General features: G+C 42.7%; 1 protein-coding gene across 1 annotated transcript in view; it reads right to left on the bottom strand.

Annotated features, from left to right (window-relative positions):
• PCSK5 (proprotein convertase subtilisin/kexin type 5) overlaps positions 1-23,516 on the bottom strand; it is a 445,837-nt gene that overhangs the window by 395,876 nt on the left and 26,445 nt on the right. Inside the window, 1 exon segment of the mRNA XM_033858183.2 lies at positions 12,909-13,013. Coding sequence (XP_033714074.1) covers positions 12,909-13,013 — 105 coding nt within the window.

Below are 23,516 nucleotides of genomic sequence, written 5' to 3'. Positions count from 1 at the left end.
ATGCCCTTGTTGTGGCAGGTGTCAGGTTAACTACAGTGACCTCTGCCCCACCACACACACACACACACACACACACACACACACACACACACACACACACACACACACACACACACACACACACACACACACACACACACACACACCCGTTACAGAGGTTTAAGGGTCAGGTATACAGAGCTCAGCCTCAGAGAAAATTGGCTTTGTCTCTTGGAATCAAGAAGAACAGTTTATGAAATGTTTTACTAGGGGCTGAAAGAGATTGTCTTTCTACCAAACAACAAAGAAGTAATCATCATGGTGGGGGCTGGGGGACTTTACTGGCTGGGTTACAGATATCACTATAAGCTGAAGAACCAATCTTAATGTCCCATCATACATGTATGGTAAAAGAAATAGTGGTTACTCCAAGCAGGTTCTTATATAGTGATAATGTTTTCTAGAAACACTTCATGACATAGGGAACATGGGAAATCTCCTGATTTACTGTGGTCACGGGAGACTGGGGTTTTGGTTAGTCTCTACCCTCAGCTGTGCCTTACGGCATCTACATGTACTAATGTCTCGTTATCAGTGTGTTTTTCCTAACTGTAATCTCAAAATGATTTCCGTGTAAGTTAGGGTTGTCAGACGTACCAAATAATAACACAGGACACTCAGTTAAATTTGCATTTCAGGTGAAAAACAAATTATTTTAATAAAAGTATGGCCCGTACAATATTTGGGACAAGCTCTTATTAAAAATATATTCTTTTATCTGGCAGCCCTAAATAGAAATAAAAACTTGAGATGTGTTAGTGAAAAGCTATTAAAACGGTATTAATTGATGCCTTCAAAAGTCTCAGCTTTCCAGTGATGTTGGAATTGCATTTGGGGATAGAAACTGATGCTGAGAACTGGGGTTTTTAGCTTCAGGCCGGCACTTTAGGCTTACTAGGTGGTAAGCTCCACTGGGAAAAAGCTCTGGGGTCTACCAGTATCTTGTACACAATTAGCTCTCAAAGTTATCCCTGGAGAAAGCAAATGAATGAATGGCTAACTCCAGAGAGCCCTCCCATGCTACCTCATTCCTGGGAGACTTCAGTTTTCCCGGTATTAAGGAATGACCCCACTTCTTTCCCAATCCTCCAAGTAGTCTCCATCTTTGTCATTTTCTCTCCGTGCACAGATGAATTTGAAAAGGGCTTCCTGCTGGCGCAAAGAGTAAGTCTGAAAAGCTTGTCCATATCTTGAGGGACATTATTGGAACATTCTGTCTAGAGCGAAGGCTGCCCTTGAGCTGGGGCCTAGCAAATTTGCCCTAAGACATAGTCCTCTTCCTCACATACTCACTCTGCTCACCTTTTGCCCTTTTTTTTCGGTGGGGGTGTGGGTCGGGGGGCAATCACAGCCTAAGCTTGAAAACTCAAACCTGAAAACACTTGCTTAGCTTTGCCAGTGGATTAAAGAAGAATCTACATTCCACCAACAATTTTCATGAATTGTGTCCACCCTTGATTCTTGGCTTCTTCTATTTCCTACTTCCTACCCACCACCCTCCCAATATATTTCTAATTTCCATGGTAAGCTTTTAAAAATGTGTTCTAGTGTTGTTGTCATCTTAGAAGATGTTCCGTTTCTCCAAAAACTAAATAAAGTATTAAATTCCTTAGAAGCACTTGTATTAAGTATGTTTTGCTGTTCAGAACTGCCTTCTGCAATTCATGAGCATCAGTAATGATAATTACCTTTCTCGTTATCACACTCTTGTATCAGTGAGAGACATGTACTCTGAAAACAAAGAAGCAATGTTACTTCTTCCTCATTTATCATGTGCATTGCTGAATAGGTAAAGTCTATCTGTCTCAAGACTAACCAGGTTATTCTCAAGTCTAATTGCAAAATTCACTCTTTCAGGTAGAACAGAGTCCAGGGGAAGAGCTCAAGTGCTAAGAAATATTCTAAGTATTGGGGAGAAAGAGAGGAGGAGGAAGTTTGGAAAGACATTCGAACAGGGAATATGAAAAGGGCACATCCGATGCGCAATGTGGACCAACGGTAAAATCACAGGTGACACTGGTTCAAGATGGTAATTAATGGATCAGAACGAATGTCAGAAAATGGCTCACCTGCTCCATGATTTTATAAGTGAAATAAGCCCAGTGAGGAGTGACCTGCTAATAGCAGGTTGAGCTAGTAGCAAAGCTGAGACCGGAATCCAAATATCCCAAGTCCAGCCAATACCTCTTTTATTTTATAAAACAGTTTCTCCAACTGGCTGCCCCCACGTCTGCACTAAAATGAGATAGTACTGTGTATGTCATCATAAAATGATTTGAGTTCTAAGGCAATTAAGAGAAATTCAGCCCCTAGATTTATTACTTCCTCTCTCATTTATTTTCCTGTACAAATTAATTTTAAATATTTATTCATTCATTTATTCTTCTATGGATGGTCTTTTATGTACCAGATATTATTCCAGAATGAGGGAATACCACAGGTAGTAAGATGGGGCCCCTGCCCCTACTGAGTTTTATCCTGGAAGGGAAAATCCAATAACACTCAAATAAACAATATGGTTTTGGATTCAGATACGTTATCAAAGAGGAAATTAACATGTTAAAGCTAGACAGAAGCTGGGTAGATGAGATTAAGGGTGTATTTTAGCAAGGATGACTGTCGAAGGGCCTTCAAAGGAGGTGACATTTGCTTTGATACGTGAAGGGTGAGAAGATATCCATCATGCAAAGACCAAAGGAAATATGTTCCAGGCAAAGGGAAAGAGTTCGATGTTTATAGAAAGAGGTCAACGTGGCTGAGAGTGATAAGCAAAAAGGAGGCATTTCAAAGCCTAGCTCAGGGAGGTAAGAAGGGGCCAGATCATGATGGTCCTTAAAGAGCATTAAGAAAAAATTGGATTTTATTCCAAAGTCCATGGAAAGTCTTTGAAAGACCTGATCTTTGTACGTCTTAAGAAGCTTACTCTCTGTGGAGAATGACTACAGAAGAAGAGTGGAAGTAGAGGCAATTGCCGCAGTCCAAGTCAAAGACAATGGTGGGATTAACCAGGCTGGTGGCAGTGCCGGAGAGGAAAGCCCACAGGTTCACAGCTTTAAGATAAATTTTAGCAGGGAGACCCCCTTAATTGTTCCATGAGGGGAAATGAGGAAAAGGGAGAGAATCAAGAATAGATTGCTTTACTTTTGGCTTGGGCAACTAGATAAATTATGGTACCGTTTACTGGGAAGGAAAAGGTTTGAGCACCATGGTGATGGATAGAAATTAAAAGCATCGTATATGTCATATTATGGCTTAGATGCTTACTAGACATCTAATTGGAGACGTCAGGTAGGTGAGAGAAGGAGATATAAATTAGAAGCAAGGACACCAGCATAAAGGGGAGCCCTGGGCTCTCCAAAATTTATAGGTGAGGTGAAAAAGTACCATCCACAGAGACAGAAGGTGCAGGAGAGGCAAGGAGAAAACTGGGAGACGTGGTCTCAAGAAACTGAGAGTCATTTTTCAAGAAGGAGCAAATGATCAACCACTGTATTAAGTGAAAGATAGAGTCAGATGAGAACAGAGATGAACTCACCAGATTTGAAATGTCAAATATCATTGTTGATATCAACAAAGGCAGTTTCAGTATAAACAGTTTTTTAAAAGTCATACAATGTGGAAAGGTAACTATTAAGAGTTATTTTTATGTGTTTGTGCTTCCTTCCAAACCTACGCTGCATATAACTACACAAAAATACACACAGGTCTTTTTGTTTGTTTGCTTTTAAATGTAAAACATAAATAGGAACACATCTTATATGTTCTTTTTATACCGCTTTTTGTTACTTTACATATTATTTTGGAGATCTTTCCTTATCAGTATGTATAGATTTATAACATCATTTTAATGGTGAACTTACTATTTTCTTATAAGAATTTAACCTATGCTTTTGATCTTTTCTTATGTACAAACCATTATACCGTATTATACCATGTACTTCCCTGAGTATGGGCATGAACAATGATGAGGACAGAAATGAGGAGAGAAAATCGATAGACAGAGGAGTTAAGTGCTCACCCCACAAAGATCCGAGCATGAACAAAGACCCAAAGGTTCTTTCTGTTGTACCACATTGCCTCTTTTTATGTTGTAAGAATTGATTGACATTTGGTAGAACTGAGCACAGAAACAAAATTCACAAGCACTTTTTAACAAATCATGCCTTTTCAATGGTGATGTTTTAATTGGATCTCTTATTTACTCTTGCATTCATTAAAGTAAATACGTAAATCAGTATGATTTTTCTTCAAAGCCAAACAATTAAAAGGGCTTTGGGTTTTGTTGTTGCTGGCTTGTTTGTTTTTGCTGTTTTCGCTTATTCCCTAGGATTACTTACTTATTATATCCTAACTTGCCCAAGAGTTCAACAGAACCTGTGGCTCTAAAGTTCCCTTCTTAAGACCTGTTACAGACTGAATGTTTGTGTTCCCGCAAAATTCACATGTTGAAACCTAATACTCAACGTGGTGGCATTCAGCGGTGGGGCCTTTGGGAGGTGATTAGGTCACAAGGGTGGAGTGACCTAATGGTCACCTATAAATGGGATTAGTGCCATTATAAAAGAGACCCCGGAGAGCTCCCTTGTGTCTTCCGCCAGGTGAGATTACGGTGAGAAGACGACTGTCTATGAACCAGGAAGTGGGGTCTCACCAGACACCGAATCTACCAGCACCTTGATCTTGGACTTCCCAGCCTCTAGGACTAGAAGAAGTAAATGTATGTGGTTTATAAGCCACCTAGTCTATGATATTCTGTCATAAGCAACCTGAACTAAGACCAGACCTAACGAGAAATTCAGAATGTCGTCATTACCCTACACTTTCTAGATCTAGCACCGGCTGCTTTAGAATCTGACACCTTAGAAATACTACATAAATTAAGAAAATAATACAGATTTTACATTTGTACCTTTCCTTCACGTGGCTAAAGCGGCAAAATCCATAATTACCCTTCCCCCACCCTATCTAATTCCTCTCCCTATTTTTACATGGTCATCACTTTATTTGCTTCCTTTTTCTGTTCTTTTCTTTGACTTATCCTATTTCCTCCAGGCTTCATTTCCTGTTGAGACTGTTGTCAGTGGAAAACTGGGTAAAGGCACAAGAGGAGCTAGAACGAGCTCCGGCAACCCTCCGTCCTCACCGGCAGCAGCGTCTGCTTCAGAACCGGAGTGCTCTGAGCCAATTATTTACACCTAAAAGATCGTCGCATTTCAGGGCTTCCCGGGTGGCGCAGTGGTTGAGAGTCCGCCTCCCGATGCGGGGGACGCGGGCTCGTGCCCCGGTTTGGGAGGATCCCACATGCCGCGGAGCGGCTGGGCCCGTGAGCCATGGCCGCTGAGCCTGCGCGTCCGGAGCTTGTGCTGCGCGGCGGGAGAGGCCACAACAGTGAGAGGCCCACATACCGCAAAAAAAAAAAAGATTTTTGCATTTCAGTTTGGAGACTAAGACACAGAGAAAAATTATACTAGAGCCACTCAGCAGAGCGTGACTGACAGACTGAAACCAGTGTTCAGGTGAGGGCAAGACCGAGGCCAAGTTACGAAAGTGCTAACACCTACCTTTCATGCCTCCCCCACTTTTTCCCGATGCAGCCCACCTCAGGGGTCACAAACTGGGATGCCCCTCGGATGCATTTTCCTTGGCCCACACGAATATGTTTAAACTTCTGAATTACTGGCCAACATTTAAAACTGGGAAACGTCCCATGAAAGTGCAGACTTGCCGGCTCTTCTCAACTGGCAACCACGAGCCAGCATGCAAACATGAAGCCGCAGGGCTGCGGATGCTCCCTTACACACAGCAAGGGCTCTACACTCTATCCTATGCCCAGGGATTTTCTGTCTGGCCCATCTTACTCATCCTTCTTATCTGCACGCCACTGTGGGCATGTGCGTTTATAACCTTTCAGAATGAAACGCTGCGAAGTGCTCTCTAATAAAGATTTGGCCACTTTTCCTAAGTAGCTAAAAAAATTGGGGTTATGACCCAAACTTTCCCATCAGATAACCCAGCAGTGTACAACCTGACTCTCTGGTTTCTGATCATCCAGACATCTGGGAGACCTGAAAACAAGACAGAAAAGAAGGGAAGGCGGAGAACTTGGTGGCATCTGCACCCACATACTCCTTCCGTCTCTCCTACACTCCTAGCCATCCTGCCATTATACCTGTATCACAGGTTGCAAACTTATGCCTGAAACGCTTCTCCCAGGAGTCTACACGTTCTAGTGGGGTTTTCAAAGGCACAGGAATGCTATCAAAAAGCAAAGACAGGAATCTGCCATAGCGGTTGCACTTCATAACTGGTGAAGTGTAGTTAAAGAGGGTCACCCGGGGGCTTCTCTGGTGGCGCAGTGGTTGGGAGTCCGCCTGCCGATGCAGGGGACACAGGTTCATGCCCCGGTCCGGGAAGATCCCACATGCCACGGAGCGGCTGGGCCCGTGAGCCATGGCCGCTGAGCCTGTGCGTCCGGAGCCTGTGCTCTGCAACGGGAGAGGCCACAACAGTGAGAGGCCCGTGTACCGCCAAAAAAAAAAAAAAAAAAAAAAGAGGGTCACCCGGAACAAGACAGCCCCCCAACATGCCCCTTGACCATTGCATCCACATCCTCTCCACTCATCATCACACCCAAGCCCACGCTGCTTCCAGAAGAATTCAGGGCATTCTCAAGCTATATGGTAACTGCTTTTATTCACTGGTGAGATGCTGAGAAGCAAATGTGTAACAATCACGGTTATGACACAGGCTAAGAACACACAGCCTCGGGTTCCTGCCCCAGAGAACACAGCCCCTCTCGTTCCACCTCAACACACCCAGGATCTGTGCACGTGGCCGCCCAGCACAAGCCCAGGAATGTTGTTATAAAACTGCACTTCACAGAAGAAAGTCAAACCATGAGGTTATTATCACAGTTAAAAGCAAAGAGCAGAAAATTGAACGGCCAGAGAAAACAGTCCACGGGAGCACCAGCTGGAATGAGGGCAGGTGGGGTGAGAGGAAGTGCAGCAGCGGCCAGATCAGGAAGCACTTGTACTCGGGGTGGAATGAATTTTGAAGCTGCACTAGGACACCAGGAATCTTGTCAGTGAAAAGGCATGGCTGTGATTCATGCATGGGAGCCAGGCAAGATGGAGCTCAGACACTCCTGAGCATCTATTTCTAACTGAATAAGGTTTCTTTACCTCCAAAGATCCCCTGGCAGATCAGGTGTATGGAAACAACTTTTAAATGGTTTGTCTCAGAGTTAAAAAAAAAAAAAAAGAGTTAACTAACGTGCTGGTTGTCTCCACAGAAAAATGACATATCAATCCTCAGTGAAGATAAATTGATTCGAAATTGTAAAGTGAATCCATGGAGAAATGAGGTTTGACTGATAAGAAGTAGATTGGTACAACTTTTTGGGAACAGGACCATTATGTACAGTGAAGTACCCCTGCACCCTTACTTTACTCCATCACATCGTCTTCACCCTTGGGGCAAAAAGAGAAACTCCATTCGCCTGAAAATCAAATTCTGGACACAATAGGTACCAACAGGGATTAGTCAAGAACTTGAACTTCCCTTTCTCCTTTCACAGGTTTGATTCTATCTGATTTCGCTAATTACCTCCAATTACTTCATTTCCGCCTTCCTGTCCTTTTCCTACAGCCCTTTAGCTGTCCCTGTACGGTGCTTGCATGCTCTGCTCTAAAATCCTCTTCAGAGGAAATGGCTTACATATAAATGTAACAAATGAGCGATCTCTCTGTGAGCTAAAGCCGTGAACTTAATTCTGGGCCACACTGACAGAGGGACAATTGCTGCTCCAGCAGACTAAGAGAGGGGCTCCAAATATTTAAAGAGCTGTTATGTGTAAGTCTGGAAGGTAGAAGTAGATCCAATCAATGGATAGAAGTTACAGACAAGCAAATTTTAGCTCAACATGTTAAATCTCTTTAATTATAGAAATGTTTGCCTTGTCCAGTACTGAGCTCTCTGTCACTGGGCATGTTTAACAGATCTGAAAATAATATTTTTAGGAGTATGACAGAGGGTATGTTAGCATTGGATAGGAAGGAGAGAAGTCTAATTCTAAGGAGCCTAGGATTCTGCAATAAATAATACTATATCAATAGTTTTTCCGTATTTGAGATACACAGCCATACACATCCACGCGATGAGGCGGGTTGATAAGTTGAACTTCAGGAAAAAACAAGGCAGGAGAGTTGCTCATCCCTGAGCCCAGAGCAGAAGGTAATTCTACCCTAGATTTAGATAAAAATTGATCTTTAAATATATTTGAAGACAGAAAAAAAACGACTGGAAAAGATAAGAGATTAAAAGGCCAGAATCTTCAAGATAAAACCTCATGGGCAAGGGTAGACGTTGGGCTCGTATATCAAACCACACATGAATAGGACATAAGGGCTAAACGAAGGACAGTTTATGTTCTTTATTTTTGAAAGCCTACTCTAATGGAAAATGTAGGATTCTGATTTTTCTGTTCTGGGTAAGAAGAATGAAAGAGAAGTATCTCCTCCACCACCCCTGCCCATGTCTGCACCGGCAGTTAAAGAACCGTAAAGAACTTTCATTCCAAAGACCTCCCGTAGATATCGCCCTCTTTGACCAAAATGCCACAGGGCTGGCAAAGATTTCCAAGCAGATTAATGAGAGGCTTCTGAAAACGTTAATGCAAGACTGCTGTCTCTCAGATGTAACCTAGGTCTCTTGGAGAGAAGCTGGTGAGTCAAGAACACTGTTAGACTCACCCTTCTAACGCTGTAATATCGTACCAACACTTTTTGCCAAACTGTGTTATTATCGTGCAGTGATGCCGTCTTAGAAGTCTGCGGATCCCTGTCATTTAAAAGCTAATCATAACATACCGTTAACATATGGAAATCCAGTCTATTCTTGTTCTCCGGGCTCATGTGCCCCAACTGACCACAGCATTTTCTTAGCACCAGAAGGGTTGTTCTTACAATGTTGCTACTTTTGCATCTCCTCCTTTAGAACCCTCTAAGTAAAAACAATAGCAGGGGGAAGAAGCAGCCATGCAATTTACTCCAGCAAGTAAATGCCAGGATCTGTTGAGTGTGTGTATTCCCTGCAATTCACCCATGTGTGTTTTCCCTTTCTGGAGAAGATGAGGAACAAAAATAACTTCACACGTCACCAATGTTTCCCACCAAGCCATTCCACATGGTCCCGTCCCCCTAATCACAAATGTGCCTCCACTCTGGCACACAAATCACCCACCACACACACACACACACACACACACCCCCAAGACTAAAGAAAAGGAGTCCTGCCTAAGAAAGCAAGCTGTGCGGGTACTTTATACTCCCCATGAGATCTGCTGGGAGTGGAAAATAAAAAGCCAGCCTGTAGAAATTTACATAATCTCAAAGTATTTCCCCACAAAACGCCTATTAATTAGGTGGGGGAAAATCGTATTTTAAAATAAAGAAACCTGGCAGACACCAGGTTTCATCAAGTGACCAAAGTTAAAATCATCAGCAATGAAACACGTCAATGTCATGCGCCTCCCGATCTGATACACTGGGAAGGACATAGTACTTCTCTGGTGTTCCTGCCAAACCTGCAGCTAATCATGAAGAAACAGACAAACACAACTTGAGAGATCTACAAAATAAGTGGCCAGTACTCTGAAAAAAAATTCTAGATCATGAAAGAAAAGGAAAGGAAAGGGGAAAGGGAAGGAGAAGGGGAAGGGCAAGGGAGGGGAAGGGGAAGGGGGAGGGGAAGGGGAGGGGAGGGGGAGGGGAAGGGGAGGGGAGGGGGAGGGGAAGGGGAGGGAAGGGGGAGGGGAAGGGGAGGGGAGGGGGAGGGGAAGGGGAGGGGAGGGGGAGGGGAAGGGGAGGGGAGGGGGAGGGGAAGGGGAGGGGAGGGGAAAGAGAAGGGGAGGGGAAGGGAGGGGAAGGGGAGGGGAAGGGGAGGGGAGGGGGAGGGGAGGGGAGGGGAGGGGAGGGGAGTGAAGGGAAGAAAATGAAAGTATGACAGAGTATACCAAGGGGATTTGGGAAATATGACAACTGATGTGATCCTGGCCCAGAAAAGAGACAACTGGCAATATCTGAATAAAATCTGTAGATTAGATTATAATATTGAATCAATGTTAATATCCAGATTTTACCAAAATGTTAACCATTGTACTCCCAGTTATATGACAGAAAATCCTTTGTTTTGGTAAATACACAGTGAAGTATTTAGAGTTAAAGGGGCATCATGTCTGCAATTTGCACCCAAATTTTCAAAAAGAAACTTATATACATAGCTATGTGTGCTTGTGCGTGCATGTGTAGAGAGAAGAGAGAGAAAATGACCAAGTAAGTTTGACGAGATGTAAAATGTAAACGTGAACATTTAGGGAATCTGGGAAGTGAATACAGGAATTCCTCATAACGTTTTTGCAACTTCTCTGTAAATAACATTTGTTGTTGTTGTTGTTGTTTTAATTAAAAAGGAAACTTAACCTAAGTGGCTGCCTGAGCTTTTCGTGGAGGGAGCTGGAGAAGGAGGAGGAATGTAGTGGACCCCCATCTCCTTTGCTCTTCCGTCCCCAACACTGAGAAGCACTGTAACGTCTTGTGTTTCCCTGAAAGCTACTGTGGGAGGCTGCAGAGAGTTCCCTGAGGGCAACACCCTATCCCCAAATCCCCAGAGCCTAACACAGGGCCTGGCATATATTAGACGCTCAAGCAGTGGCCAATGGAAGGAATGATCGGACTTTAAGAAATGTCTGAAAGAAACTGCAGGCAATCCCCAATCTGCAAAGTTGGTAGAACAGTGGCCCTTCTGTATAAACAGCTGGGCAGCAATGAGGGGCAGGTGGCATCAGAATGAGGAGTGAGAAGCAACATACAGTCCTATTCTAGGGTATTCTTTATATGGAGGAGGAAGAGGAACTGAGCATGTACCCTGGGGCTGGCCTGAACTGGCTCTGTTCCTCTGGGCGGGGTGGGGGAGGACATACATGCCAGGCACTCCCAGCATCTGAGGTCTCCATTGGGTCCTGCGTGAGCTATTTGATGCACTGAGATAAGAAGAATGGAAGGCCAAGCTTCCCCAAAAGAACGTTAAGGCTTGAAATAGCTCTGTATTCAATTCTGTTCTTACCTCCCAAACCATTTAGTACTCGGTTTTTCAAATTCATGTGGACTGGGCTTCCCTGGTGGCACAGTGGTTGAGAGTCCGCCTGCCAATGCAGGGGACACGGGTTCGTGCCCCGGTCCGGGAAGACCCCACATGCCGCCGAGCGGCTGGGCCCGTGAGCCATGGCCGCTGAGCCTGCACGTCCAGAGCCCGTGCTCCGCAACGGGAGAGGCCACAAGAGTGAGAGGCCCGTGTACCGCAAAAAAAAAAAAAAAAAAAAATCACATGGACTATGCACATGAGGTCTGAAATTAAAATCATTTAAATTACCAAAGTTCAAGAAAGCTTGGAAAACGTTAACAGATGAAAAACGTGACTTTGCTTCGAAAACTTCGCTAATTCAAGAACATCCTAACAGATTGCTTTTCCAGTAACATTTAATTCTGAAGAGAGATAAAGGGAAGATATACATATAAGCCACAGGCTGCCAGAGTGTTCAGGATCAGGGGATGTTCCTATAATCCACAGAAAATCGGGCCCTACAACAAACGTGCTTTTTCTAACCACCAAGATACAACTTCACAATCATGAACGCTGTGTGATAATATTCCAGACAAAAATCAAACAAGAACTGTGGCACATAACCGAGGACAGGACTCCAAAGAGCCAACCTGATTTGCATATTAATTCAAACAGGGACCTTTTTGCTTTAATAAGGAATATCATTTTTGAGGAATCTCTAGGTGAGATTGCCATGCTCACTGGTATAGACTTGTTGACCAATTTATTTGAAAATGAGCTCCTATGATAAACCCAAACCATAATGAGGAAAAGACAACCCTTCCTGATCAGTAAATAACAAACGGTGAATCCACAGAGGAACCAGGGCAGGCTGGTACTGCTGTCCTCTCTCCCTCTTTACTCGTCACATCTGGGAGGCCAAGCAGTTCTCTGTCAGAGTCAATCCCTTCCTCCAACTTAATAAGGACAGAGGGTTATCTCATCCTCAGAGTTTTAGTTGCCAGTTATTAGCCTGTTTGTCCCTAACACCCTCCAGCTTCCTATCTCCCATTTCAAAGCTGTCCTGCCTCTCCAAAATGGATTGGGAGGATCTAGACATGACATGTCTCCTGCTAGGTTCTCCTAGAAGTATGCTTTCTGTACAACCCAAAAGGATTGGGGTCAAGACAATGTGTAAGAAAGATCCCTGTTGAGCTTCCAAGAGGAGCACAGCCAGCTTCTGTCCCTTCTGTGCTCAGAATCCCTCCTGTCTCAGACATGGTCTAGGCCATGGTCTAGGCCCTGGGCCACCAGTGGCATGGCTCTATTAATGCCCGTTGAAACTACAAGGATTCGTGGTGACCTAAGGCCTGACCTAAGCGTTCTGGAAGAGACTCCTCTACAGAGCTCAGATAGAACCTCAGATCTGTATGCAAATAGGCAGATAGTATGGTCTTCTTAAGACCTCAATACTTCTGAATCCATCCCCATCTGTCCCCACATACACTCCTTCTCATTTCTCCATGACAACTCCTACTTCTGATACCCCTGGGCTGTTCTACAACTGGGATGATAAGGGCACTTCAATAAAAAATCAAGCCACTGCCTATTTTTGGTCTCAAGAGGAAGCAAAGATATTGGATCAAAGGATAGTATGACAGCTCTTGAAATGTAAGCTTTCGTGCTGGTCACCAGTTCCTAGTGTGATGTTACCAATGAAAAATGCAGAAGCTCTGCCTCTTGGTCCCCACCCAACTGGTTCTTCTTACCTTTGGTTCCATTGAAATGAAACTGTGTGTTCCTCTGCTTGAGAGAACTGACCTTTTAATCGTCCTGCTGTGATAGAAGTGGTAGTAATCCTTCAGGGCCCCGATCTGCAAAGGCAGGAGGGAAAGAATATAAGAGAGTTAACGTATGAAAAGTCTTCTGTTTTCCTGGTTTTTCATTAAAATAAGAACACAAAAGCAAAAAAAAGAAAAGGTCCATAAATTATGCAGTTGCTGGCCATGCTTAAATGTTACTTGAAGCTTGGTGATCACTTTTCAAAAGAAGGACATGTGATATGAAATGGAGTGTCCTTGAGGTGGTGACCGTGGAACTAAAGATTATAATGGGGCAGCTTGGGCTCTCCATATCTCCCTTTTAATGTTTAATTTATATGCAGCATTTTAAGTAATTTTATATCAATCTGTATCCAAATGTATGAAAGAGAAACAAATATCAAATAGCTATCTGGTTATAAAAACACATCGCATTTTGTTTGCTCCGAGAAATGTACAATGAAAGACCTTGTTAGATTATTTATATCGTTAATTTGAAACAAGTCCTAAGCAATTGATCATTCGCAAAGAAACCAGTACTTAGTTTGTTTCCTGACTTCGGTAGACAGTATAAATACATAGCTCTTATTCATGTGTTGCAAAACTAAAAGTGGAATGAATGGCAATTTCTAAAACAAAACAAAGATCACACGTCCCACCTATCAGCTAAGCTTCCTGTGTGACAATAGTTCAATCGACTTTATCTTAACCATTTCTTTAACGAATTAGTTTTCTCATTTATGTACCCCTTTCTTTAGTTAAAAACAGGTCTGTTTAGGATAGCTGTAAAAATAAATCCCTGTCCATTCTAAGAAAACAAACTAACACAATTCCAAACAATCATATTCTTTCAGCAGACTGTAAAATGTGGATCACATAATGGAAATTAAACCATACAATGAGCTAAGGCAGGAGAGCTTGGTTCTAGTTTCGGCTGACGGTCACCAGAAGTGTCTTCTTAACTAAATCGCATATACTTACTATGTCTCAGTTTCATTATCTATAAAATTGGACTTCAAGCCAGTTCATTTCTCAGATCACTACAGCTGTCAAATTCTATTCTTTACCACTGACACTTTACTCGCCTTGGGCAAATACATTTAGCGCACCATTGCTCTACCCTAAAAGAATGACCATCATCAAGATGTTTTCCAATTAGGACAATTCAAAAGTTAGGCCTTCTTAATTGATAAAAAAAAAAAGAAAAAAAAGTCATTGCCCCAGCTTAATTTTTTCAGATAAAAGGTTTACTTTTCATTCCCATCTTTTCATCACATTCTCAATCATCGTCCCGCCCTTCCAATAAGGATGATCAACCAAATTTCTGTGCCAGTTAAGAGTCATCTCCTCACTGGGACTTCATGCTCTAATTGAATGTTTCTTATCTTCATTAAATTTGAATGTCTTAAGTCTCCCATTTCTGATTCAAGTGGAACTGCCCAGATGTACACAGAAGACATCCTGGACTCTGAAAACAAGTAGGAAATGAGGCAATCCTAGCTGAAACCTCTAATCTCAATGATTCTGGACTCTGAAGCAGTAGAAAACAATGAGGAAGAGGGCACAGGTGCCAGTCCCAGTCTCCACGGGTGTTTCAAGGAGGGTTTTACAGGCCAACTTTAAAATTCCAGAGGAGCAGGGGTAGAATTCAGGAGGGGCTGCATAATCCTCTATCAGAAATCTTAAAATCCCAAGAAGCTTAGAGCTTTCACCTCACATAGTTTCTGTCAAGAATGCTCCTTGGGGGCTTCCCTGGTGGCGCAGTGGTTGAGAGTCTGCCTGCCGATGCAGGGGACGCGGGTTCGTGCCCCAGTCTGGGAAGATCCCATATGCCGCAGAGCGGCTGGGCCCCTGAGCCATGGCCGCTGAACCTGCGCGTCCGGAGCCTGTGCTCCGCAACGGGAGAGGCTACAACAGTGAGAGGCCCGCGTACAGCAAAAAAAAAAAAAAAGAATGTTCGAGTAAATACAGTAGTTTTTGTGGAAAGGAACAGAGAATCTCTGAGGAAGAACTTTTTATCAACGTGAAAAGCGCCAGTATGTTTAAGATCATGTCCACTCAACTATTATGGAAGCTCTTCGACTATAGGAAATGACTGAATTCAACTCAACTATTAAACTCAAACTGTGGATGAAATACACCCTGAAGAAATATTCAGATCCTTTGTGGCTTCAATGGTACACACCAGAATGCTGGCCTAATGCAGTGTACATGGAGCTGGAAAGCGGAACCCTTGTCCTGACTTAACTTGCTCTGGGATTTTGGATACATCACTTAACCTCTTTGGGCCTTGGTTTCCTCAACTGTGAAATAAGGACACAGGAGGTACAGTGGACAGAGACTGGGCGTCAGAGTCTAATGGGGGATGATAGTGTTTATGGGTTAGTGTGGTTATAAGGATTGAATGTAATAGCAGGTACACTGCCTAGTCAAGTCACTGTTCAGCACATAGTAAGTAGCAGAAGGTTATGAGTTTCCCTTCTAAGTTTATATTCAAATCCTACCTTCCCTCACCTCCTATCCCTCTAATTAATCCCTCACCTGTCTCTTGGCAGGATTCCTCTTAATCTGCCCTGGTATCACCTCCCTTATTTCACTTCCCTATTTCACTGGCCAAAAATCAAAAGGGTTGATGATACACTGTTGGCAAGGATGTTGGCACAAATGCAGCTCGTACAGGATCAGTAAAGAGCGTACCATGGTACAAGTGTGTGGAGAGCCATTTGGCAATATCAATAAAATTATACACAGTACTTAACCTTCAACCTAGCCTTTCCACTTCTTAAAATTGATTCTATAGGTAGAGTCATTTACGTAAAAGAATGGATGTTAGTTAGAGCAAATTTTGTAAAAGCAAGAGAATGCAAACAACTAGCTGGCATCAGTAGGTGACTGGTTCTATATGAACTGAAATGCATTGTCTCCAAGGTAGTGGATAAAGAAAGAAAGAAATACAGGTGCAAAAGAGGCATATAATATGACCCAATTTTTGTAGGAGAAAAAAGGAAGACTCTAGATGACATGTGTGCTTATATGCACAGGATATTTCAAGAAGGAAACTTGACAAACTGGAAAAGAGGGATTTTCTTTTCATGATTTATGTGGCTGCATTATTGTTTTAAATGAAACTAACCAAAAATGAAAACATAATACAAATGAACACGTGAAATAGCACACACACAAATCCCACCTACTTTTCCAGGGGCAAATACGCTCCCCCAATTCCATGGGACTGATACAAGGGCCACTTCTATTGGGGCCATTAAATCTCTTTAGCAGTACACTCTATTTAATCTCCATCTTTCAGGGATTCTGTTTCCTCTATAGGGTTATGGAATGGTGTTCACTGATTGGCTGATGCCTCAATTACAGAATGCCTGCCACGTGCCAAGCATCTTGCTGCTCTTCCGCATGGTATTATATTTAACTTCACCTCCCCAAGAGCTTCTGAAGACAAATATTAGTACCTCCAACTTGATAAAGGAGGCTATTGAGGCTCTGGTAGTGCCCGAATGTACACAGCTGGTATTGTGAGCTGGTAAAGTGTAAATCTTTGTCGAATGCCTAGCATCAGGGTGAATTTAGTTACGTTTCATGGTGCATCCCGTCAACGGGCTCACAAGACGCATTCCGACATCCTTCTAGTGAGCCTTCCTATGCTGCAGAGCTAAATTCTATGCAGCCAGGGTTCTGAATGTGATAAGGTTCTACCAATCAAAGGCAGGCTGTGGCATCGTGAGGCATGCTCCTGGAGGCATTTTCGTGTCTAGTGGTGGCTGTGGCTAAAGGTCTTAGTACCTGGTTGCTAGCTTTCTGGGCATTCATTTGCACATCCTGTTTTGTCAGTCAGTTGGGAAGAGATTTTAGAAGAACTACAGGGGCATCATAGGGTAGCTTTCTCCTTCCTCAGCTTCCTCACTGAGGCAGAAGCAGCAGCTCTGGTGGAGGCCCATGCTGTGGGGTGGCTTTGGGGGCCTTTTCTGAAAACTTGGCCCTCCTGATTGATACTCCAAGCTATTTAATAGTCAATACTGAATGCCTTCCAAAGCAGACCAAGCAGTGGATTCAGTAGTTGGCTCCCCTGAATATTCCAAACTGGACAGATGAGAATTTCTGAAAAAGCAGCTTTATATATATACAATCTTGCACAACTTAGAGATCCTCAAAGGTATGTACCTTTTGAGTCATGGGCTACAGGCACCACTGAGCCACAGGCTACGGATGACCCACTGTGTCTGCTCTAACACCCTGTTAGATGACTACACTGGCTTCTTGGCTTCTCGCAGCCATTCATACCAATCTCCTCTCTCAAGTCTTTCTATACAGTAGCCAGCATAAGGTTATAAATGTACATTTGACTGTCAGTTCATACGCCAGCTTCAAATCCTTGAGTGGCTTCCCTTTGCTGTTAAAATAAATAGTAATATTCAATAATATAATTTTAAAGTTAATAATAAGATCAACAGTTATTCTGTGCCAGGAACTAGTCTACATGCTTTATCTAACTCATTGAATGAAAGCACTGTGGCCACCTCGATGAACCTGTCAGCTCTCTCAGGCTGCTTGTTTGCCTTGTTTTCCCTCCTGCCCTGTCCAACTTACAGATTTCCCCAAATTCTGTACTCCTTTTCGAAAAGTTATTTACTATCAGCCTACAGATAAAATTTTTTTAATGGGCGAAAGTTTGAACAGACATTTCACAAAAGATATACAAATGGCCAATAAGCATGTAAAAAGATGCTCAAATGCAAATTAAAATCATAATGGCACTATACACATACCAAAATGGCTAAAATTTAAAAGGTAGACAATACCCATTTTTAATGAGATTACGGAGCATCGGAACTCTCATACGTTGCTAGCGGGAGTAGAAAATGGTTCAACATCTTTGAAAAATCATTTGGTAATTTCTTATGAAACATATCTCCTCCTCATGACCCAGCCATTTCATTTACAGTATTTACCCAAGAGAAATGAAAACCTATTTCCAAACAAAATTCAAACATAAATGCTTATAGCAGCTTTCTTAATAATAGCCCCAAACTGGAAATAATGCAAATGTCTATCAACAAGTGAATGGATAAATCAATTGTGGTATATTTACAGAATGGAACACCCAGCAATAAAAAGGAACAAAACTCTGATGCATGCGGCTACGTGGATGAAGGTCAAAACAGTATGCTGACACAAAGAGGATACACTGTATGATTCCATTGGTAAGAAGTTCTAGGACAGTTACTCTATCATGACAGCAAACAGATGAGTGATAACCTTGGGGAAAGCCTGGAGAAACTTTTGAGTTTGGGAAATGTTCTATATCATGACTGTGGTGGTAACTCCATCAGTGGTTAGTGCTCCGGCATGGTGGAACCAGCTCATTGCAGGCTTGCCAGATCCAACTGCATCTTTTCCCAACACCCTCTGCAGGGACATCACATTGCTGACTTGACATCAACAGTGATGGAAGTTTTTAACACATCAGGAAAAACTGGCAAAGGCTACAAATTAGGGCTTCTTTTTTCCCTGATCAGTCACTTGTTTAGTATTTATCAGCACAACCCCGGGTATGTGCATTTGTCAACACTCATCCAATCTTACACAAAAATGGCTGCGATGGGGAGTATATCAATTATACCACAATAATGGCGAGTTCAAAAGTTGTATCTCCTCTACTGATCTCTGGTTCTCTTTCCCATCTGTAGAATGATTCAGAGATTGGGAAACGTGAGAACCCAGTGACCTGGGGCTCTTCAGCTCAGATCTCCTCCCGCCCTCTCAGGTGAGGTGGGGAGGAACCAAGACAATTGTTCTTGCCGATCAGTCTCCAACATCCAGGAGTTAAAGTTTGAAACTCCTGCTTGCTAAATTCCATTCAGACAGAAAGCTACAGAAGCACCGCCTGGATATACTGATTTCCCTTCATTAAAATTTGACTGTGATGCCTCATTTGTACTTCCCTGAGAATATTAAAACCATTGTAATTACTTGCCTTCTGTATTTCAGACTCTATAACATTCAAAGGAGAATCAAAGAGAAGGTGGCCATGATTGCTTCCCCCAAAGTCACCAAGAATACTCCAACTTCAGGGCCTTTGCACCTGCTTTTCCTCTGCCCAGAATGCCCTTCTAGAAATCTCCATAACTCACATCCTCTCTGCTTTCAGGTGTTTGCTCAAATGCTCTCTTCTCAGGGAAGATTTCCACCCAGTTGACCACCCAATTTGAAACTGCTGTCTCCAGCACACCCCACTGCCCCTTCCCTGATTTATTTTTCCCCTTCACATTTATCACCACTTAACATATTATATATTCCCTTTATTTGTCCCATTTATTGCTGGTCTTCCCCTACTAGAATGTTAGCTCCATAGGTCAGGAATTTTTGTTTTATTCACTGCTGAATTAGACTTAGCTCCTATTAACAGTGCCAGGCATACCCAATAAACGTTAGAATGAATGAATGAATGAATGAATGGTCCCTGATCTTCAGGAAATCAAAGCAGCAGTGAGCATGTCTCTAAACCTTAGGGAAGGCTTCTTGCAAATCTCTTTATAACCCTTTCTGTGATACAACATTAACATATAACATACACTTTATACTTAATAAATGTTGAATGAATGAATGACATTATTACATGTAAACATATCTGAAAATTAAGAATTTACTACCAACAACCACCTAATCACCAAAGTCTGCCTTTGTATTTCCCTCTCTTATTTCATCATGGTCAATGATCTATTGGAATCACTGAACAAACGTGATATTTATAACAAGGCTGTTGAACTTATTAAATATTAAATTAGAAGGCAACTCACTGCAGAAATCTGATGAATTGCTAATATTTATGAAGTACAAACTAAGTGCCCAGCATCATTGCACTGTGTCCTCAAGGCCATATGAAGTAGGTATCACGATTTCCATTTTATATGCACGGAAGCAGAAGCTCACAAAGTTTACGAACTTGCCTAGGGCCACACAGCAAAGGGCCAAGCTCAGGTTGATTCTGGGCAGTCTAACTCCAGAGCATATGTTCTCAACTACTCTAAAAGATGTTTAAAATAAAAGGTTTCTAAGGATGAATTTAAAACAATTACCCAGAAGACTGTGCTCCTAAGAGTTGTACACAGAGGGGATGTTTTCTAGGGATATTTCTATCTACTTTGAGCAGATCCAAAAGAGAAAGTGTTGACAAGCATCTTTGAGAGTGAGAGAGAGCCCATTCCTGTCCTCTGTAGCGGGCAAGGAACTTGCTCTCAGTTTCCTGTTCTACCGTTGACCCCAAGGAACTTACATCAGTGTCTCCTTTAGGTGAGAAATTATTTAAGGGCTTCCCTGGTGGCGCAGTGGATAAGAATCCGCCTGCCAATGCAGGAGACATAGGTTCAAGCTCTGGTCCAGGAAGATCCCACATGCCGCGGAGCAACTAAGCCCGTGCGCCACAACTACTGAGCCTCTGCTCTAGAGCCCGCGAGCCACAACTACTGAAGCCCGCGCGCCTAGAGCCCGTGCTCCGCAACAAGAGAAGCCACCGCAATGAGAAGCCCGTGCACCTCAACGAAGAGTAGCCCCACTTGCCGCAACTAGAGAAAGCCCGCACGCAGCAACAAAGACCCAACACAGCCAAAAATAAATAAAAATTAAAAAAATTTTTAAAAAAAGGAATTATCTTTAAGGCACACCTTCACCTTGAAGTTCAAGGGGCATTCTACGCTTAACAAGTACAACACCTGGCACCAAGCATCTTGGATGTTACTCCATGAAACACCACAAATGACATGAAAAATGTCTTCCTTAGACTTTAGTTTCAAGTCAATCACTCAGCTCTTTAGAGAATGACATTAGAATACATGAATTCAGAGCAAAAGAACTATAATCATTTTATTTTTCCTCAGGATGCTCAAGGAAAGATGTATAATCTCTGTGATTTTAGAGCAACTTTCTCAGATATGCAGGAATGTGACAGCTGAATAACGGCCCCCTAAAAATGTTCATATCCTGATCCTCGGAGCCTGTAACTATGTCACCCTACATGGCAAAACGGACTTTGCAGCTGTGATTAAATTAAGGGTTTTGAGATGGAGAGATTATCCTGGATTATCCGGGTGGGCCCAATGAGATCACAAGAGTCCTTATAAGAGCAAAGTCAGAGAGATGTGATGGCAGAAGCACAGAGAGAGAAGGAAACAGAGATCAGAGATGGGGAGAGGGAGAAAGAAAAAGAAGGAAAAGAGAGAGAGATTTGAAGATGCTATGTTGCTGGCTCTGAAGATGGAGGAAGGGGTCACAAGCCAAGGAATTCTGGTGGCTTCTAGAAGCTGGAAAAGGCAAGGAGATGAGGCTCCTCTAGGATTTCTGGAAGGAACGCAACTCTGATGACACCTTCATTTTAGGTTAGGACTTCTGGCCCCAGAACTGAAAGATAATAATTTTGTGTTTTTTTGTTTTGTTTTTTTCTAATGCGGTACGCAGACCTCTCACTGTTGTGGCCTCTCCCGTTGCGGAGCACAGGCTCCGAAAGCGCAGGCTCAGCGGCCATGGCTCACGGGCCCGGCCGCTCCGCGGCATGTGGGATCTTCCCGGACCGGGGCACGACCCCATGTCCCCTGCATCGGCAGGCAGACTCTCAACCACTGCGCCACCAGGGAAGCCCTAATTTTCTGTTGTTTTAAGCCATTAAGTGTGTGATCATTTGTTACATACGGCAGCAAGAGGAAACTAATACTAGGTAGAACTGGTATCTCAGTAGACATCCATGAGAAGCAAAGGAAACGAAACTAGACTATTTGTATTTGGAGCCTGTTTATTCTTCATAATCTTCAGGACTCTCTGGGTATTCAGTTATCAATTTCTAAGTAGCTATACCAGTATAATAATAGTGATTAGTATCAGCCCAGTACTCTGCTCAGCACTTCGTTAGCATTCTCTTCTTAATCCTCAAAACAAACTGAAAAGCAAGATAAAGCAACTGGCCCAGCAAAAGAGAACCGGTAAGCAGCTTGTTTATTCAAAGCCAACATATAATTAATACTACTAATAACAACAGGTACCACTTACTGCTTTCCTACATTATCTCCAATCTCTCCAACAACCCTGCAAAGGAAGGAGAATTATTCTAATTTTATGGAGAAGGAAATGGTCCAAACCTGGGAGAGGCTAAGTAACATGCCCAAGTGAGGAAATGTCTGAGTCTGATTTCAAAAATCCAAGCTTTTTCTAGTCATAGCACTTTGTGTTTTATTTAAAATTTATTCAAAGGGTTTTCTATCACCACATTTAATTCAGTATGCACACTCAAATATCCCCACCCCATCCCACTCCTTTGCCCTCACCAAGATGAGGCCTCGTTATTTTACTCTAAAGCTACCTGATCAGCAGAGTGTAGCAGAATCTAGGTCCCAATAGTTCATCTTAAAAGCGGGTGATCAAAAACATCCTGTCTACAAATCCCAAGCAAGCAAGAAACGGACACAGCAATTTCACCAAGAAAATGTAAGACAGAAAAAACAGAGTAGCACCAGATTTTCCCAAGTTCAAGTGAGAAACCTACAGTCTACCCCGCTATTCACACAGGACAGGAAGTTTCCCTTGAAGCAAATCAGAGAATGTCAGAGTTGGAAAAGACCTTAACAGGATTTTGATCTGCCTTTCCTCACTGAATGCAGGAATCCATTCTTCAACCTTTAAACATAGAGCACTGCATTTTCTGAGACAGTGCATTTGTTAGGAAGTTCTTCCAGATAATTAGTCTAAATCTACTCCTCCTTCCTGGTTCTAGCTTGTGAGGCCAACCCAATAGGGTCATCCCTCTTCTGCATGCCAGACAGCCAACACGTCCCTACTGGGTCTTCCCTGTTCTTAGCTGAACATCCGAGTTTTTCCATTTTTTTCTCATGTGACAAGCCTTCGCAAGGTTGCTTCCCCTGGACGTGCCAACATCCATAATGCCTTCCCAGAAAACTTGGAACCCAGAACATAACACAGCTCAACTCTAGCTATGGTGGAGCCAGGATGGAGTCATGATCCCATGACCTCCCTGGGCAATGCATTTCTATTAGAAGTAGCTTAGAATTGAACTATTTTTAGCTGAATGAACTTGGCCAACTGAAAAATCCTCAGACGTCCTTTTTAATTTGGTTCTCCTCCAGTCTATAGTTTCATTTCTTAAATGTAAATGATAGAAATTTACATTTCTGTTGAATATTGAATGTCATTCTCTATATCCTGCTCTATACATTTACAGCCTGCCAAGACATTCACTTATTTACTGAGAGCATACTCTATGTCAAGCACCGATCCAAAGACACTGGAGACGGAGTGAACAAGACAAAGACCCCGCTAAGATGCAGATAACATTCTGACTTGACTCTGACAACCCCCGCTCTGTCAACTGCAAGTTTGAAATTTACATTTTCCCTATTGAATCAGAATATTTCTCCCAAGAGAACTGAAATAATTTTCATATTAGTCCATTATAGATAAGGATGGGGTTTAACATTCAACGTATAACATGTTTGGAACAGTTATTTAAGAATGAACTGTAAACGGCATTAGGCTTTTATT

This window comes from Tursiops truncatus, chromosome 6 (assembly GCF_011762595.2).
Source record: "Tursiops truncatus isolate mTurTru1 chromosome 6, mTurTru1.mat.Y, whole genome shotgun sequence".
Classification (NCBI taxonomy): domain Eukaryota; kingdom Metazoa; phylum Chordata; class Mammalia; order Artiodactyla; family Delphinidae; genus Tursiops; species Tursiops truncatus.
The sequence above is the reverse complement of the archived record's forward strand: the minus strand, read 5'-3'. Positions and strand labels throughout refer to the sequence as shown.